We start from the raw sequence: 20913 nt of genomic DNA, 5'->3' as shown, positions 1-20913 counted from the left end.
CCTTCAATTATTTAAATCCCACCTGAGGTGTGCAAGATCCCACACCACAGATGTCAGCGTGTCATTATTTATTCAGCAAAGTCAGAGTGGAAAAGTTTGATAAAAGAAAAAACAAAACAGAAAAAAATGAAAAAAAAAATAATAGAAGTGACCAAAATGTGAAAACAGAACATTAAGGGGATATATTTTCTTTTTACAATAACTGTACTGTCACCATTTGAGTCTCGTTTTGCAGTCGCCCAATTTTTCCCCTGGTTGTTGTTCTTTTATATATGTATATTATTAGCAGACAAAAATGTTGGAAAAATAAACCTACTTAAAGCCAAAAAAACTATGCTTCTATATCTTTCAAATGTAATTGGTTACGTTTTTTTCAAAATGTTCTCTTTTCTCGGCGTGGCACTATTAAATTGTGACTTATAATTATCGCAAAAGACAAGCTGATGACAAATATTTTCTTTTATTTATTTTGTGCTAAGAGAGCAGGTTCAAAGTTGTAAATGTATCAGTTTGTTTAATTGATTTCTTATAACCAGCAATGGAAGACCAGCCCAAGTTCACGTTGTAAATTTTGTCAAATGTTTCCTTCCGGTAATGAATAATTCTATTTACAATAGATGCTTTTTCATAGATTACATATGAGTAGGAATAAATACATACAGAAATGGACGGCGAACAAAATAAGCTCATTACATTTTAAGCAGTGTATTTTCAATACTGTATCATAACCGAGTCCTCACTGCACTTCGGGGGACTTCCTTTAGTGGTTCACAATCAACTCTCGACAGAGACATACCGTACACACCCACACACACACGAGCAACAAGTCCAAACTCAGTCAGATTTGCATCTAAATTCCCAGGAACAGATAATCTTCTCATATCATGGCCTCTGAAGTCGACAGGTTTGTTTGCCGTCATCTCCAGATGTTCCTTGCAAAAATAATCAGCCTCAGAGTTTCTGCTCTTCACTGGATGTCCTTCTGAAGGGACACTGGAGAAAATCTGCAGAGGGAAAAACTTCCTCGGGGCCTTCACTTGTCACCTTAGCAAGGGTTCGCCAACTCTTGTAAAGATAAAGGAATAATTACGCCTGGGATGGCGTGTGTTTTCGACTGTCACTTTATATCGTTGAGATGAAGAATCAAGCGGAAGAGCGTGAAAGCTGAGATGACCTGGACATAAGAGGTCATCTCAGTCAGTCATTCACTCCAGAGGTCAGCGGGAAGCCGTGGAGAAGGAGAGCAGTGTTTGTCTTTTCTTTTTTTTACGGGGTGAAAGTTTGGGGTCCTGACGCCTCGGTGGACGAACCCTCGGGTAGTGGCCGTGTCTTTGTCATCGTATGGGGTCACTGATATTGATAAATGGGCTGGACGTACTCGGGGGGGAAGTAGCCCACTCGTCCGTGACAGCGACCCCTCCAACGTACCGAGTCAGAGCAGTCAACGAGCTCGATGACGTCTCCGCGCACGAAGCGCAGCTGCGACGGGTGGTGGGGGTTGAAGTCGAAGAGAGCATGGGCGTGATGGGGACGCTGGGGGAAAGAGACAGAGAGAGAAACGTTTGTTAAAATCGCTGAGACACTCCCTTTATGAACAAGAAAAAAATATATGAGCAGAATGCCAATTTGAAAAGTTGAATTTCCACCTCCTGCAGCAGTGGATGGTGGGAAGTCTTACAAAACATTTGTAAGGAAGCCGAGAACAGCCGTTCTTTAGAAAATCCATAAATCAGCTTTTAAACAATAATTTTATTCAATAAACAATGAATGCAAAACTTATCTCATGCTATGTGGAGAAACTACTCACCCTTCTGTGTGAAATTATGAATTAACTTTGATAAACCAGTGTTTTTCTTGTTTTTTTTTTTAGCTCAATTTACCTGGTCACAGTAAGGCCTGATTTCCGCTAGACTAATACACTCAGCACATTACTTAAATAGGAGATGAAAGATATTAAAAGATGCTAAACAGCAAAAGGAGACGAGAAACAGCTAAAGTACTGCAGGACCACAGAGGCCACACAGGGCCAAAACCAGAGCTGATGAAAAATACCAGAAGTCTTGTCAAATTCGTCAAACATTTGATAATCTTCAAGATTTATGGGAAAATGATTCCGTGGACTAATGAGAGAAAAGTAGATTTTCCAATAGGCGTGCTCCAATCAGACTTAGGGTAAAACTAACACGGCATTTCGAACGTGACGGTGCCGCTCTGCTGCGTCGCAGCTATATATGCTGTGCTCTAGTAGAAAATCCTGAGGGAGAATATCATCAGCTTGTGACCCTTAGCTGAAGTGCACATGGATTATGCAGCAGTACAATCATCTGAAGCAGCGATAAGTGGGCCAAAATTCATCCCTCTGATGTAAAAGACTCATCGCTACTCATCGTAAAACTCTTGATGACAGCAGTTGGAAACCAATGCTGGCTGAACCAGTTACTAATTCTGGGAGGAGTTGCTGTTTTTTTTTTTAAGACAAGGCAAGTTAGTATGGCAGTTTTTTTTTTTTAATCCCCTTAATATGTTAAAGCACAATTTGAAAAAACAGCCTTTTTAAACTGCTAATGTACCTTTGTCTGATATTAAAATATGTAAAAAACAAACAAACAAACAATGAAGTATGACTTTCAATGCCTTTTTTTAAGCAAAAGAACTTCAATATATTCACTTTTCCCTGATGCAAATACCTCGTTAAAACGACCTAACAATATTCATTTTTCATCCAAGCTTTTTGGGTCACTTCAGATATCTATTTGAAAAAAAACGGAACAATGTGTAATATTTATGGACATCAAGGGATTACGCTGCATCTTTATTTCCCTCTTTTGTTCCAAGCATGCTAATAACAACAAAAAAAAAGTAGTTTTTTTTTGCTATGAATCTGTGTAAGTCTCATAATGTAATGTTTGTCCACCGTAAAACATTACAGATTGGAAATGTTTTCAGAAAAAAAAAATAAATAAAAAATTATTAATAAATTATAAGTTTGACAAAAAAACAAACATGTGATTGAAGTGTAAGTATGACTCAGCCCTATTCCCACAGACACATTTCAAGAATGAAACATACAATGAGTGGAAAGTCTGAGTCATGGGAGACCAGCTCTATGCATGTAGGAGGGCTGAACCACAGCAGTCTGGGCCGAGTTGCATGTGATTTGATGAACTCTAATTCAGTTTCTGCTGCACAACGACTTAAAGCAGAAATTACTGATCGACATGTCTTCAAAACTTTTTCTTTGTCTTATCTATCTATCTATCTATCTATCTATCTATCTATCTATCTATCTATCTATCTATCTATCTATCTATCTATCTATCTATCTATCTATCTATCTATCTATCTATCTATCATAATTGGACATTAAAAAATTCATTTCAACTGGAAATCAGAATTGCTTTTTTTTGCCTCCTCAAGGCTCTTTTATAACAATCCAGTGAGACGTATTGCAACGCATTTAATGAATTGTTCGCAGTAACTATGCCTTGCTGCATTTTTATTTTTCAATCTTCAAACTACAGTAAAGATCTTTTATTCCTCATCATTACTTTTTTAAATGTCCCCCCCCCCCCAAAAAAAACACAATATTTCAAAGGGTCTGGAAGAGAAAACTCTCGACTGAAGAAATGGTAAAACTCAAACAAAAGTAGTTTTTGTTTTTCATCTGTGGAGAAGTATTATTTAATTCAACATCCACAACCCGGTCCAGAATACAGAGAATGCCGCCTCTGTGAAGTTTTTGCTCCCTGAGTGTATTTTTCTTTCTTATTCATTTTTTTATTTTTTTGGATCAGAAATAATAACAAAAAATACATTTACCTTTTAGTCAACCAGCCAAATCATAATGATTATTAAGAGGAAAGTAAAAATGTTCTGTTCCGGATTAGCGAGCGCATGACGCAACACTTTTGATGTGGAAGCTGGTTCTGAGGGAAGAGGAGTCAAAGGTTGCTATTTTCAGTGTGAGCGAGGTGTTTAAAAATAAAGACGGAAGAAGCTCCTGAAACGAATATTTTCAACTGAGGCATGTTGGTTGTACGTTCAGGCTCCCGCACACAGCCGGACACTTCTGCTCGTCATTACGTGCCTTTGCCATTTGCAGTTTTAATCCTGTTGTTGTTTTAAGTAGTAAAAATTCAGATTAGGGGACCTTTTCTCAAATCGGTGAAGGAAGAAACTGACCCTGAGTCAATAGATATCCAGTAGGTTGAAAATAATACACCAAACTGACCGTCTTTTGTTCATTTTTAAGCTTTCAAGTCCTGTTGTGGAGGAAACCAGACTTGAAAATGTGGGTAGGGTTTTAAAAAATCTCCAAATCAATACAAGTATGCATTCTCTAAAGAATAGTAAGGAACTCTCTGAGGGATATTTACAGATGGACATGATTAAACAATGTTTAAACAGTCCAAAGACGTTAGGATAAGGTCTAAAAGTAAAACACTTGATATGTCTAAAATGTTTTTCGGGTTTTGCTTAGTTTGTTTTGATGTTTGAATGAGCTGATTAACAAGAAAGTGTCATTAATAGTTGAGCTACGCGATCATTAAAGGGAGAAAAATATTAAATTCTATAATATTATACTCATTGCTGATATAAGACGGTAAAGACAGTTTAAAATATCAATCACAAACTATTTTAGTTTTCTTCAAAACATCATAAACTCTGTTTTACAGCGATCACTATCTCGCACATGTGCTGGGATGTTTTGCCTCTTCTGGTAAAAATAATTACTTGCCTCACATAGCTGAAAGGCCAGAAAAAAAATATTTTACACATTCTTTTTATATTTTCTCATGTAGCAGCTCTTAAAGATGAATCTGAATTGAATAAAATTGGTGCCAAAAGGTCAAAGCTTTATATTACTGCAGAGTGAGATGTCTAATTTTGACTCATTAGAGGTGAAAATTTAACGCGGTGGGTGTCAGAATATGCAGGAGATTTCCCACACTTCCTGCATCTGTTTATATTTGGAGCTGTTTTACTGCAGTTAAAAATATTTCTCAGGAATGAGGGCATAGCGACAAGCAATCTCCTACATGTCAAACTAATCAAAGAAAGAAAAACAATAGTTTTTTTTTTCACCCCTCCTTGTGTAGACAAAACCTCTTTCAGCTCCTCTACTCAAAAAACCTATAATTTATTAAAGTTCTTCAATCTAGCACGTTGTTACTAAACAACTGGTGGTGTTGCACAGCAAATATCAATTAGGGAAAATATGTTAGATATCAGCGCGGCTTTCTGGTCCAGCCTGACGAGCGGCATGTGCTTTCTTAAAAATGTCATCATCATCATCATCTTCGTGAAGTATGAAAGTTGCACAACTCCGACTTTAAAAAAAAAAGTCAGAGCATAGCCTGGAAAGGTTGCAACAGAAAAGGCGCTTTTAAAATATAGACGTGACGGTCAGATATGCACACCTACAGAAAACGGCGATAAGAAACATTGGCAAAAAAAAAAAAAAAAACATCTGGGGCTCTGACGGGAACTGCCTTCACTTCTTCAGTCCCTTCTCTGTCTCGCTGTGTTTTCTTTGAGCTTAAACAGCAGTGATGCTTTTCTTCTCCCCCCGATAGCCGGCCTCCTCTGATCTGTGTCGACTGGTGAAGTAAAAGCAGTTTAAGAGCGGCAGAATAAAAGCGGCTATTTTCGGAGGGAACATCTTAAACGTAGCTAACCTCTTAGCTGTCAGCTGCGCTCCCGCAGAGGAGAGCGGCTGCGGTACGAGCTAGGAGCGAACCGAGAGGCTGAAAGGAATACTAATGCTGCTTGGATATGTGTAGGTGTGTGTGTGTGAATGTGCCAAAGTATCATTGCTAAAATTCTGGGTATTAGGCGACTGTAGGTTTGTCTATATTAGTTCTCAGGCTGAAGGTGATGGAAAGGAAAAACAAAACCCACGAATAAATCTGAGTGAACTAGCATCAAAGGACAGAGTTACGGGGTGCTGTGGTGGCACAGGGGTTGGGCACAACCCACATATGGAGGCCTTAGTCGTCAACATGGCCGTCATGGGTTCGATTCCCAGCCTGGTGACATTTGCCGCATGTCTTCTCACTTTCCTGTCAATTCGTTATCAAATAAAGGCCTCTAGAGCCAATAAAATCATTTTTTTTTTCAAAAAGTCACAAACTCTCCCCCATATTCATAACTTCTATTGTGTCATTATGATTAAATGTACATTTTAATATTGCTGCACACAAACTCAATCTGTTTGTTTTGCAAAGTGTCTTGAGACGACATTAGTGGGAGATGGCACTAAAACAAATTTAAATCTAATAAAAAAATAATAATTATTGCATGAAAACACGAAACAAACTATTTTAAATATATAAAACCTGCTTCAATTCTATTCTAATTGATAAAAATAAAATAAGTTTGTGTTGAGAGCCACCACAAACTTCTGGTTTCTGGCTTTATTAGCTGTTATTTGGCAAGAAGTGGAGGATTCAATGTATATTCATATTTTTTGCAAGGCACTATATGCTGCTTGGGAACGATCAGACACAAGCTGGAGCCGTGTGAGCGTCCCTCGTGTGGACACGTGAGTGACGATTAAAGAATGGCCCATTCTTCTTTCTGTGCCAGTTTGTGATTAGTGATAGCTTGGAAAGGAGTAGCAGGACCCATCAATTTTTGGCATCCGTTCCACGATCCACTTCAACCCGGACAGAGCTCTCACAGTGGTACAATTTAATTAGTAATGTGAACAGGCTGTGTCTTTGTTCTAATTTTGTCTCCACATTTTCGCACCCATGACATTTAAGGCAGAAAATAAAGTCTTTCATCCTGTTTGTGTTTCAGTCATGAGAAAAAAAAAAAAAAAAAAAGCAGACTGGTGAGGGATACATGACAGAAAGGTCCAAATTATTATTATTATTTTTGCTTTGACAGTGGTTTTTGTTTGAAAAAGAAAACTTAGTGGAACAGGAACACAGGGATATTAAGGATGAGGTGTGGAGGAAAAATATAAAAAAGAAAACGCTGAAAATTATTTTCTATTCTGCTGTGCAGAGATAAAAAAAAATAGCCATGTAATGAGCTGAGAAGGAATTAGTTTGGAAGGACTGACGGCACAATGGGGATGGTAATACAAAAAGAGGGATACACAATTAAAGCAGCATTCAGTTAGTCTGTGTCTGTGAAACTGGCCCATATAGCTGAAACAAAGAAAAAAGTAATCCTGTAATTATGTGATTTGGCGTTCATCGGAAGTACTTTTTTTTAATGAGAATTATAATTCAGATTTTCTTAGTTTTACTTGATTTTTTAATTTTATTAACTTTGTTTTAAAAAGAATTTGCAGCAAAACAGCAACTTTCCCTCTGAATTTATGCATATCTTTTGTCACAATAAGCAACAACTGAGGATGCTTTGAATGGATATGTTAATACCACAGAGCCTTGGTTTCAGCTTTCCTTCTTATGAGCAAAAGAAAAAAAAAATCTCTCCTTGCTTAAGAACTCTGTAAACTTGTGGCCAACACTTAATATTAACGTATTTATTAACCGATTTTGAAACTACTGAGCAGATGTTATTGTGATTACAAGCCCAAATGATTGTAACCTTACAAAGAAAAAACCGGATATACCATAAACAATTGGTAGACTGCCTTTCTTCTACATTCCTGCTGAGCGTAGCTGTGCTGCAGTACCAATGCTAGCTTGTATGTTAGAAACAATAGCAAGGGAAGCATATAGTTATGTTAGTACATTTACAAATGAAAAAGATGGGTTTTTTTTATTACTTTTAGAGAAGAGAAAAACAGAAAGCTCCTCGCTTTCCTCCCACACGGCTACTGAGTTTGAAAAAAAAAAAGTTAGTTATAAACAGATGGAGGGGACTTTTATGGAAAGATTTCACCATGTTGTAGAGTGGTGAGTAAAGTCAAGTCAAGGTCATTGATAAACCACACAAAGATGTTGCAACTCTGAACTAAGCTAATTCAATTTATTCAGTGTCTATACACATTCATTGCCATTTACTAAAAACGGTATCTTATCAGGAAAACACAGTGGATGTGATTTATTTTCTTGCATCAGCGGCTCCCGTTGGATCGAATCAGACTGCCACTCTATTTAGGTCGTACATTTTACCAGCCTCCCATGTGACAACTTTCGTTTTTGTGTGTTTTAAGCACCATCGCGGCGCCCTGCAGCTAAACTCCTCCCGCCGTGCACCTGCTCCAGATGTCCCTGTTACGACAACTGAACGCATTCCCTTCCGAGTCACTTGAAACACGCAAGTGTGATCACGAGGCAAATTTTTAAACAAGAATTGCATTCGCAATAAATCTGAGCAGGAAAAACGGAGCACTTTTTCTGCGAGTTTCCAAACCAGACGTGTTCGTCTGAACACGTCTGGTTTGGAAATCCGGCTATAAAAGCAACAGTTTGGCTGCTCTGGGAACACAACAGAAAAAAAAGCCCTACATTTCACTCTTACTATTGCATATCATTAACTAGATCTGAAATATAAAATGCAGGATTTAAAAAAGTGGATGGAAAGCTGAAGTCCAGCCTTCCTAAATGTCACACCGTTTCATAACACTGGGGTGAAAAGAGCTGTCTGAGTCTCAGGGACCAGATTTACTGCAGTAAATCTCCCCCATCTCAAAGATCAATATATGTGGATCATCCTCAGATGAGCATACAGCCCCTGTATTCGACACATTTTATATTCTTTGCAGTTGTTACTACTTTTTCTTTCCATTTTATAGACGGAGAATACAGATTAAATGGAGAAGGGGAACGATTTTATAACAAAGTTTAAAAAAAAGTCTTCCAACATTCCTTCCTTATCCGATCATCTTCAAAATGCTACAGAGTCGTAGTGACTGGCTATCTGCGGGCTACACCAGCGCCTTTTCCCTTCTTCTCCTTTTCCTGCACGCACTCCAAAGGAAGCTTTTTTTTTTTTAAGGCTACAGTTGATATCTGAAAGGAGAAAAAAAAAAAAATGTTGAGCTGCGGCCAGACGCATCTGCAGGACCGAAATAACAGATGGCATCAGTACAGACATACGTGGACTATGTTTTTGAGCTGCTTTGGAAAGACGCTGTCCTAACAAGGTTCAGAAAGATGCGAGTGTGTTAAAAATAAAACAAATAAAAAGATATATTAAATTATTATGAGCTGTGACATGTTTTCTCTTGAGGCGACCTCTGTTTGCTTTTTTTGGACTGGAGTTCGAGTATTCTTAACCTCTTCGCCTGCTTGTTAAAATAATTTATTTCAGCATAGAAACTCATGTAAATCATGCACAGCAGATGAAGAGCTTTTCAGAAATTTGATAAAGACTCCCAATAATCCAAAATTAGTTGCAGCTTTAAACTTTGGTTATTGTTTTAGGTGCTTGACCTTGAAATTTATGTCTATCCGACGAGAAGATTACATTTTTGAAACTTGAAAACAGCTTTCGAAAGACGTAACTGGAATGAAAGACGGTTCCAAGAGTTCATCTCACTTTCAGTAGAAGTATTTCGTTCTGTAATCAACATGGTTTCGGATTCAAGGTCAGGAACCACCAAGACATCCGGCAAGCTGATCCAGAACCGGTAGTTCCAGTCCGTGAACAACCTTCAGCTAAAATAACAGCTGTTTGCATTGCGATTTCCTCTTAAGTCAAGACAAGAGACGAGACTGTGGGAACTGCATGGGCGGTGAGTCACGCGTCAAGTCATCTTGCAAGTTCTGTGGCCTTTTATGCGGTAACTTTTGTAAATAAAAAAAAATAAAAAATTAAAAATCATTAGGCCATAATTTTAGAATTTGTGATCAGATTCTGCACCAGATGGATGGACGTTTTGCAACAGATCCATCGCTTCCATGATCTGGACTAAATCATCTCATCCGTCACTAACGCCAGCAGTAAATGTTGCAATGGAAATGGCGAAAAACACAAACAGCCGAGGGTAAATAGTTATTGTGTACTTGTAAACAATCGTCACTGCCTCCGTCTCCAGGCACACAGCATTCTGTGCATCCTCTCTGCTGGCTCATCCAGTTGACGGCCTGCTCCTCTCTAACAAGCCTTATATCTGCCATACATCATCAAAAGTTATTCCAATTTGCAATAAAAACGTCCCGTGCTGTCACACATGAAGCCAAAAATAGATTTTTTTTTTTTAAGAGCTAGAGACGTTGCTATAGATGTGCACACAGCCATCCTAAAATACAAATGAATAGCTTTTTATCGCATCAACTGGATTATGGACCAAATCAGAGAAGCTAATTTGTCTTCTCTAATAATCCATAATTTCTTCAGATCTTCTTTTTTTTTTCTCATTAAAATCTAAATCAAATCCAAAGAGAAAATGGATTCGTGTTACTGGGGGGATGCACGTAAACAACACATCCTGCCTTCCTAAGGTTTATGAGGCCAAAGTTAATCACCATAAAACCAACGGATCTTCTGTGCTCTGTCAGAGGCGACCACACAGGAAAACGGGGATTTTATATTTGGTTTTAAACACCAGCATGATTAGCTCATCATCATGAGCGTATGAGATCAAGCTCTAATGATTCATGTGACCTCTATGTTCCCTGTCACTTGCTGTTAGACCCTGACTTAAAGTGAGTGCAGCAAAATGGTTATCTGACTATGAGCAAATCATTGTGATATATTTAATTGCAGCCAGTTAGAAGAAGCAGGTTTTGAACCTATGGAGGCTAGAAATGCATTATGGAAGACTTTTATCACTGTGTTGATTCAACTTTTCGCTGTAGTTCATGTCCGTGCAGCTTCATTCTACTCAAGGTCGCGTTGCTGGTCACACATAAGGATGTATAAAACGCCAAAACAGTAAATAAATATGTTCTCACACTTTTTTGTGGTTTAAATGAATAATTATTTTTATTTAGATATAGGTCTGCACGCTTGGATAGCTGTAGAAAAAGGCGGATTATGTGATGAAGGCTACATTCCTGTGCTCCATATTCCTTCGAATCATTGTCCTTTTCAAAGACATGATGGCAATTTAAGGAAAAACATAAAAAGTTCGGGTAAGAGGCTTTACCATATTGCCATCTGAAACACTCTCCTCAAGTGCGGCTGCAGTGAAAGTGCCAGTGGAGTCCAGCGAACTCTACACATCTACATTTGAGATGGTGGGAAACGAGAGACATCTTTTTTTTGATCATGAAAACAAACTATCATGTAGATGGAGTCTAATAGTTGCTATGGATACTTGGTAACCCAAACACAAAACTTCACGCTGCAGTTTTGAGGGTTTTTTTTTTTTCTTCACAACCTTTCCGTCCTGCTCTCTGTGGGCGGTGGCAAGATAAATATGGGTCCTTGTTCAGTCGCATAGCCGCTTGCTAAAAGAACTGAGACTCTCGTAAAAACAGGAAGCCAGAGTTTTTATACTCTGATAAAGTTTCTAGGGTTTTCACCAATACTTCTCTTGACATGGGGATTATTTTCTCATTAGCAAATGTCCTCAAATTGAAAGTTGCACATTTGTTTTTTTTGTTTTTTTTAATCAGTTCAATGTAAATGTGAGATTACGCTACTGCAGTAAAGGTTAAATTTCTTTTAAGGAATGTTTAAACATGAATAAAAATGATTTTATGAAATTACAAATTGAAGCATGCAGTTGGAAAAGCATTTCCCCCAACATAATATCTGCATTAAATATAATGACAAGGAATTTAAAGGTGAGGTATTTTCAGGACATGAGGGAGGAAGGGAAGGAGGGAGGGACGACACAATGAAGACGAATTCATCCCAATGCAAACCCATACTTGTCATTCAGCCCTCATGTAGACAGGCGTACGTACAGCAGCCACTTAATAAATTACCTCCAATGAGCTGCGCCCTGATCTCACATGTCAGCTAAGAGGACTAAATGTAACCTGATGAGCATTTCCACTCTGACATCGCCAGAGTGATCCCAACGCGCTCTCAGCGCCGCCGTGGATCAAAAAGCATCCGTAGTGACTGCGTAAGCCTACGGGGTGCAGCTCGTCTGCCTCTGTCAGGAATAGCTGCCATGCAGTGCCAGCTTGTCTTCTAACGCCGGTCTAATCATCACCTTTCCCCCACGGGGACGCCACCGCATACATATATCTATATCTATATAGATATATGTCTATGAAGGAGTAGAAGAAGGTCTGACAGTGGGGGTTCCAGGGGGGGGGAAGTGTTGAAGTGTAAATATAGGAAGCTAATTTATTCTTTTTGCATGCGTTTGCTGGTCGCTTAATAAAAACGCTTTTCCTCTCCCGTGTCGGGTTCTGTCATCTCAGCGACGGACACTGAAGGATTTCTGTGATCTTTCATTACAAGCAGAAACCTTTGGATCAAACTCTGCCGCTGCAGTCGCCGAGCATATGGAGCGCTCCCGGATCTGTCAGCTCCATTACTTAGAGCTCGCGCCTCGAAGTTTAAGCGAGATGGAAAAACGAACACTGTAAGTCGTGTGTTTTCTTTCCACCTTCAGGACGTCAGACAGTATAATTACTTGACTGCACAGCAAAGTTTCATCCGATTCTTGACGAGTGCGAGTGTGATGAAGGTGGCTGATGGGAGCAGATGTTCTTCTTATGGTTTGGTGAGCAAAGTGGAAAAAATGGAGTCTACACACTTGTGGGGATGGTTAAATTTTTTATATTAAAGACGACAATAAATATATTTAAAATAAAAAATCATGGCCAATTGAAAAAAAAACATTTTCAACTTAATCTAAGCACTTCTCTTCACTTGTTCAAATTGGGCTTGAAATGCTGAAGAAAAGCATAAATTTCCATGGTTGCCATGGTTAAATAAAAGCTAGGCAGAGAGACAGAAACAATGAGTCATATATGCTCACCCTGGCGAATTGTTCGGGGTCTCTCAGAAACACTGTCCTCTCCTTAGCGATGCTGTTGCTGTGGTAAAACTCCACCAGCTCGTTGAGGGAGGAGAAGGCCTCGTCCCACACGTAGTACTGGCTGCAGCGGTCCTGCAGCACCTTGAAATGCTGAACGTGGTCCCCGTAGCTGCGAAAGAGCAGAGCAGAGGCCAAATTAAGTGCTTCTTGTTGACAAACTAAATGCGAATAACATGTCAGCGTCCGTCGCAGCGCCAACATTGAAGACGATACACAGCAAAGTCATCTCGAAATGGCTTCAGCAAGGTAGAAATAAACAATCACAAATTTCACTTTCTAACCTAATTTCGATTATGAAACTGCTTAATTCATTACCTCTGCTTTTCTGACTTCCTGTGGCCATCAGCTGTGCTTGCAGAGCTAATCCTACCTTGTTATTTCATAAGATGTATAACCATAAAATGAGTTGCTACTCGAAGTCTGAGGGATAATTCGCTAAATCCAAGTCAGATGAATCTTGAAGAAGAGTTCAAGTAACTTGTTCCTGAATGATGATAGGACGGCGTTCAAGTATGCACAGACAAATTAGGGAGTGGGGAAGAAAGAGCAGTGACGAAAAGCAAATCTTTGGATTTTCCAGTCCATCCATGTTTTAAACCTCAACTACGTTCATGGGATGTGGAAACTGACCCAAAGATTTTGGACAGAAGTGGCCACAACAAGTTTCCTCCATGGGGTGGCCGGGCTCAGTCTCAAGAATCTGTTTGCCCTCTTGATGTTTTATAGCTACAACCCAAATATTCAGTAAGTGAAAAAAGGATTGAAGACAACTGCCTCTTATAAATATTGACAACCCACCTAATCTAGATTTTTTCAAATACAGACAAATCTTTGATTTTGGTAGCATTAGCTAAAAAACTGTTTTTTTCCCCTTCTCTATACCAGTGGAGAGCTTGGTTTCTATATAGGCCACCACAAGGGGGAGCTGTGACCAAGTTGGCCCCCAGCTTCCATCACCAAAAGTCAAGAGTGACACCCATTTGGACTAAAAAGAGTGTCTTCACATCACAAGTTGTTTCTGGCAGACAATTATTTCAGGTCCAGCTTTGGAAAGACACCAACACTATTGGCCTTTAGTCTGAAGAGATTTCCCTCTGGCTGCGCAGCTGTCAGCTGTTGGAGCTGGCATGCATTCAGTGCAGTCTTATCCGTTTATCCCTTAAAAAAAAGAATGAAAGAAACGCAGTAACCTTATTTCACATTTAGTTTAGTTGTTAATTGAATTTAGATTGCAGGCTGTTTTGAAATAAAAGAACTTTCAAGACCAACAAAACAAGAAAAAACCTGAAAGTCTGAATCAATGGTGAGGAGGTGAATGCAATTAATAATTCAACCTTTGCTTTTAGCGTGCATGTGTGTGTGTGTGTGTGTGGGGGGGGGGGGAGGGGTGTCATTTCACGGTGCTAAAAGAGCACACAATGACATTTACCCGGGCTGCCCAGTGGGTTTCGGGAATTTTGTGCAAAGCAGATCATGCCAACCGAGTGTTCCTAACTTGGTCATATAGTTTCAGCGCATCCAAAGCGCTCTGTCTGTAGAGCTAAGCAGAGGTCTGTGGTTCATCTGTGGCAGTTTGCACCAAGCAGCTGCCAGCGTTTCATGAAATATTTTTGATGAATAAGGGTCTACCGAGAGCCTGGCGTGCTTTCGTGCAGCTGAATAATGATAAATCGCACCCAGTGACACGGATAAAAATAGCCGCGGTGTTGAAGTGCGTGCCTTGTTGTGATAATTAAAAGAGTTTGGCCAGGAGAAATTGGCAATCACCTGCTCCCGTGTCCTGCTTTGCGGAGGTTGCTAAGTAACTTGCAGGCTTATCTTTAGAAATCTGGACATCTTCTCTGTGATTATGTGCTTATGTAACTGCTTCAAATATGCAGTGGGAATCAGCACAACACCCCCATATTTCTAAACACATCGTGTGTTTGTGTGTGTGCGTGTGTGTTGTGTGTGTTAGGCTTATGTTAATGACTTTTAAAATGTCATCACACATGAGAAGAAAAAAAAACAGTGGCAAAATCCTTGTTACCATTTCTTTTATTATTTTTTTTTTCAATCTAATTTCAGTGATATAATGTTATGGATTTATTCTTTGCATGCGATAAAAATGTTTTTATGCTCATATCGATGCAACCGGATCTCCTCTTGCATCACTTTTGGTGACCCAGAATATCTTTCTCTATCCAGACTCTGAGCTACGTGAAAAACCTGCCTCACGATTGGACTTTCCTCGGCTGCTCCTCCACCTCGCTCAACAGGGCAGCTTTATGTTAAAAATATTCATTGTTTTCCATCTTTGCAAGTGGCAAGCACCATCTGTCCCTCTTTCCTCGTGCTTTAGCCATGGGTTTCGTGCTCTCATCACACTTCTCTATCTGGATCTGGGGTTTTCTTGCCTTGATTCGTTTAGATCCGTCTCTCACTGACTCATTCAACCCATGTGTTTAGGTCAGAAGTATCATTTTTAGCACCGACAAGAGTTCTCTGCTGCACCCTCTCTGTGGGATATTGTGTCGCCACTGGCCGGATTTCATAGTTCGTCGGCTTGTCTGCTTTACGCCATCAAGTTTTTTTTTTTTTTTTAAAGCCACAATGTGGATGGAGTTTTAGTTCTGGACAGGAGATAGCAAAAGATTAATGATGCATAATCAGCTCCATCCATCTGACCAGGATCAAATCAAACATTTATTCGCCATTAATGCTAAACTTCACGCTCCTAATTTGCTGTGCAGCGTATAACTTCTGCATGAATACACACATTTAGCGAAATACTTGCAATGAACTTTAAGGGTAAAGTAATGAGCAAGCAACTTTTTTCACCCTAGATCATCCGTCGCCCTATAAGCTCCACTTATTCTTTGGGAGTATCATATTGCTCCTTTTAGACAGTACAATGGTTAGCAGTTGTTTGCAAAGGGCTAAACTAAGAAAAAAATATATGTAGGAAAAGGGAAGCAAGAATGTGTTATGTTGCTCGGAATCACATTGACAATTTTGATAATTAACACCCAGAGACGGCGGAGAAGCAGTTAGCTGTAATAATGCAGAACACATCTGTCTCCGCTGGATTACAAGCACTCCCAGCACATTCTCAGCAAGTGCCGTCTCATCTCTCCGATCCACTGTAATTAGGGCTCTCAGCGATGGAGAGATTGTGCTCTCTCTTTCTCCAAGTGAAAGGAAACGAAAGAAAGAGAGAGTGTGGATGGATGAATGAAAGAGAAAATGAAATGGATGTGGAGATGGAGCAGATAGACGCGCTGTGGAAGAAGACGAGTAATTTTTTCAAAACTTTTGCCTTGCGCCGGCGCAATCCCGGTCGGCGTGAAGGTCAACGGTCCGCCTTGCTGCTTTGCGTTCCGCCGCCAGTCTGTTCTCACTTCCCTGTTCTTGTTGTCTCTCTTTGGACTCTGCCAGCCTCTCTTCTTACTGATCCGCTGTTCCGCTCCTAATAAGCTGCTGCTGCTGCTGCTGCAGATGTGTGGAATATTTCGCTTGACCACACTGACACCTCCAGCTGGCAATGCAACTCGGTGACTCTGTCGAGTGCAACAGAGAGTCTTATGTGCTGGAAATCGCAGATTACATGACGCGTTTGTGCCAACCAAAGCGTGTGTGTCCGTGTGTGTGCTGCTGACTCTACTGTATTTCATCTGCTGGAGACGTAGCATTTTGGCAGCGTGCGTGTCAGTCTGCCCTTGTACGCCAGCTATGCGTGTCACGGCGGGGGGGGCTCGAGTCGCTTGTAGCATTAATAAGGCATCACCTGTTTCAATAGCTCAGTGGGGGATGTAAGGGAGGATGTGTGTATGAGTTTGTTTTGTCCACCGAGACCTGGAGATGAGAGTAATGAAACACGTTAGGGGAGGGAATAAGAAGTCGAAGCTGTGGCTTCGAAAAAAAAAAAAAAGTCTGAAATGAATTCAGGTGATGTTGCACTGATTTTCCTAATCCAATCTTACATTTTCTACACTTAGTTGGGAAAAAAAAATCCAACACTAAAAAGAATTTGACTCTTTTTTTTTTGCCATACTTTTGTAGCAAAATTGAAGGCAAAGGTTAAAAGAAGATTCAGGACTTCCTGCAGACTTGGTCATATTTCATCCATCCATTTTCTTTACACCCTTGTCCCTTAGTGGGATCGGGAGGTGCTGGTGCCTATCTCCAGCTATCGTTCCAGGCGAGAGGCGGGGTTCACCCTGGACAGGTCGCTAGTCTGTCGCAGGGCAACACAGAGACAAACAACCATGCATACACACACTCACACCTAGGGGCAATTTGGAGAGGCCAATTAACCTGATAGTCATGTTTTTGGACTGCGGGAGGAAACCAGAGTACCCAGAGAAAACCCACGCATGCACAGGGAGAACATGCAAACTCCATGCAAAAAGACCAGGGCCGGGAATCGAACCCAGAACCTTCTTGCTGCAAGGCAACAGCTCTACCAACTGCACCACTGTGCAGCCAGTCATATTTCAGTTTCAGTGAAATGCAGACTTGCATCATCCACCAAATCCATGTTATCTTAAACTATTACTTTTTTGACCTATTTCACCCACAATGCTTGCTCCTCCGCTCTTTGTCGAACTCAATACTTTTTCTGTGTCGCGTCTTTCTGTCTGTTTCTATCAGTATCTTTCAGTTGTGCTTTGATCACTGAACTGTGATATTAAATTCTACCATTGATCTGCTGGGGTCACACAGAGGAATTCAAAGAGTAAACCACACCAACAGTAACAATAAAAGAATACAATTCCATTTTATGGCTCACGGCTAGAAATGTTGGCCAAAAGAAACGTCTTTTTGTGGGAATATATTTTCAAGCCCTATAGCAAGCAGGGCACTTTTTTTTTTGTAATCTTCGACTCCTTCTGTCAACGGATTAACCTACTTTTAAATTTCTGAGGTTGTGTGAAACTAAGATGTCTGTTAGCTAAATGTAAGAAAAGTACTTTGCTCAGCCTAGCAACAAAAGAAATAGAAAAGTTACATTGTTTTCTGATAAACTTTAACCAAATTGCGCTGACTTGTAAACCTAGAATAAAGTTGATGCTCATTTTGAAAATCAGGATGTGTTTCATTGGAAATTTATGCCACAGCCGCTTCCTCCTGCCCTTATGCTAAGATAGCCTGACTGTGTGCTGTCATCCTTCATATATCCATACACTACCTAGCAATATCAATGTCCACCTGTTTAATGAAGCTGAACCAACAAAGAAATTACTGAGCCACATCAGGGTGCACACTGAAATCCTGCACATACCTTTTGGTTACAAAATTCAGTCTGCATGTTTACAGGCTGTTATGATCTGCCGTTATTTGTGTTTTTGTTCAACTTTTAAGCATTTTCTTATTCATTTATGTTTCTAATGACTTAACATATTGATTTTAGTTCTTGAAATTGGACGTGGTTCTCTTAAATCTTTTCCTCCCTGTAGTTTCTCTGAGTCTTAGCTCAGCTCCTTGTGTTAATTAGTCTCTCTCCATCAGTTTCACTTTCATTCTGCCACAGCTGTTCCTCATCAACTCTTATTACTTCATGGTTCCTTTGTCATTTTCCACCCACTCCTACCTCAGTAATAAACTCACTGGTTTCCTTCATTTGCTACTGGTCTCCTCTGTCCACCACCTGCATTCCCACTCCTCCTGCATTTCTCCCTCTAAGTTCTTCTTATTTTATTAAAACACTCTGTTTAGCCACAGCTTTCTCTCTAATCTCAAATGTGACTCACGTTTATTTATTTATTTATTTATTTTCTATTTTTGATTTGATTTCCATTTGTGATCGATATTTAATTTACCACCTTTGGGATGAAAACAGTATGTTTAAGAAACTGAAGATTCTTAGAGCTGACATAATCAAGTAGAAATAAATAAAAACACTGTTAAATAAGAAATAAGGTAAAGTTTAGATCTTGAAAAACCTTTTTTTTTTTTTGTTTGTTTGTTTCTTGATAAATCATTTTTCACTTGTGGTTGCGTTAGGCAAACCAACTTCAGTGGTGTGTAACAGGAATGCCTACAGGTTTCTGCTCTGGATGGGATGACTCTGTGCCCAAGGCAGCACAGCTTTACAGTGGAAATGCTGCAGAACAAACAAAAAGAGCGTATTTCTCAGTTGCCCTTGAGCAGATGTTATTATCTATTAATTTTTTTTTTGTTCTTACTGTTTCTTAGATAACAAAAAGTTTTTGTTTTCCAATTTGTTTGCAAAATGGTCTTTGCCGTGTTGGTTGTGCTCGGGCTGCAGAAGGAATCGCTTGCCCGTGGCATGACATTAATGCAGAACTACCACTTGTGGCTGCTGCATAGTCTTTGAAAGAAAGCGAGTTTTAACACATCATTTCTGATAGTTGGTTGCTCAGGGTTGTGTTTCCTTAGCGGTGTGATGAATTTCTGCCAAAGCCTTGATGCTGTGCATAAGCTGCGCAGCTTTTTGGCCCCCTGTTTATAATCCGATCATTTCTTTCTACTCCTGCAGATTTCATTTCTCTGAGCTAACAAAGCTGATTGCTTTTGTTTCAGTTTTCCTCCATTGAAGGAAGAAAACTGTTAGCGATACCATAACCAAAACCCTACCAATACAAATATCATTTTCCTTTCTTCATAACTATCTCAATTTCACACTTTGATATGCGCAAATGTGTGCTTTGCCTTTGTTGCTGTTTACTTTGCTTTGTATTTGAAATGAATGTTTCCGTTCCAAAGTGTGCGTCGACCCAGAAATGGCTTAAGATGGGAACGGATCCCCCAGTAGTGAGTAGAATTATAAAACAGAACAAAAAGTATTCATGGCCTCCATAAATATGCAAGTTTTTGCATACAAATAGGATTCTAAGTCTGGTAGTGTTTACTGTTTTAAGCAATTAATTGCTTGAAGCACCAGACAGAATACAGCCTGGTTTGGCAAAACACAAATCTGATTTAAATACACCCATTTGCCAGCGACACATGGACATCGCTTCTGCTACTGCAACAGGGTTCTTCCATTTAGCTCTGGTCTCATTGGATCTATTTCTGTTCATGGTCTAATGGGCATGCATGCACACTGAAGAATGGTGCTTCAGGGGTCCTGACTTGAGATTTAAAAGTGTTTCTAAAATTGGCTATATATAATTGATTTAAGACCAGTTAGGCAAAATACAACTTAAGAGGAAAAATCAGCATTTATCACACACACACACACACACACACACACACCCACACACACACACACACACACACACACGCACACACACACACACACACACACACACACACACACCAAGAGAAGGTTACATAACAATAACTTGCTTACTTTTTCATTTCATTACACGATTTCTCCTCCACATGCCTTAATTTATTCTTTTTTTTTTTTCCCCGAGAGCCATCAAGTGTGAAATTACCCCTCAAGTCGCGATATCCATAGGATACTGAACTCACTGTGTGTTACTCAAAGCTCAGAGAAGCTTACAGTATGTAACTGTAACATAGGCTTAGCTTGGAGGGTCAGCTTTCGTTAACAGCTCCACTCTGGAGTAATGTCCCTAATATGAGCCTAATGATGACGGATGACAAGCCCAGTGAACAACCAGATCCAGTTTGGTCTTTGTAGAGCCTGAGCAAATGGAAAACAATTATACCCAAGGACGCTTTATGGTGCTGGTATTCAAAAACGACCATATATACATTACATTTTTCAAAGTATCAACAAGCTTCTACAGTTTGTTGTCTTAACACAAACTCAGTTCTGTTTTCATACATTGCTCCATTATTGTGGCGATACATGGAGGCAATCGACCTGCGGCCCTGCAGAACTATTAAAGGAGCCCAGATTGAGCCCTTAATCCATGTTGGGTTTGGTGTCTCTTAACATCTCAAAAATATAAGTAAGCTTTTCAATGAGCTTTGTTTGTACTTCCAGTAAGCCTACAATTATTTATTCTGCTTGTGCACCTTTGTCTACCACATTTTTCCTTCCACTTAACTTTTTTTTAATAAAATGCTTGGTTGCAGCCCTCTGTACAGATTGCTTGACAGTAATCTTCCTCATGGTTGTG

The 20913-nt window shown here is 39.7% G+C and overlaps 1 protein-coding gene across 1 annotated transcript in view; it reads right to left on the bottom strand.

The window, feature by feature from the left end:
* Positions 1–441: 441 nt before the first annotated feature.
* grapa (GRB2 related adaptor protein a) overlaps positions 442–20913 on the bottom strand; it is a 32649-nt gene continuing 12177 nt past the window's right edge. Inside the window, exons 4-5 of the mRNA XM_014981390.2 lie at positions 12815–12983; positions 442–1533 (exon numbers count right to left, since the gene is read on the bottom strand). Coding sequence (XP_014836876.1) covers positions 1348–1533; positions 12815–12983 — 355 coding nt within the window. The 3' untranslated portion in view covers positions 442–1347. The remainder of the gene's footprint in view (positions 1534–12814; positions 12984–20913) is intronic.

The sequence above is a fragment of the Poecilia mexicana genome, unplaced genomic scaffold (genome assembly GCF_051168715.1).
Source record: "Poecilia mexicana isolate PSO_F unplaced genomic scaffold, ASM5116871v1 scaffold_8, whole genome shotgun sequence".
In the NCBI taxonomy this organism is placed as follows: Eukaryota; Metazoa; Chordata; class Actinopteri; order Cyprinodontiformes; family Poeciliidae; genus Poecilia; species Poecilia mexicana.
The sequence above is the reverse complement of the archived record's forward strand: the minus strand, read 5'-3'. Positions and strand labels throughout refer to the sequence as shown.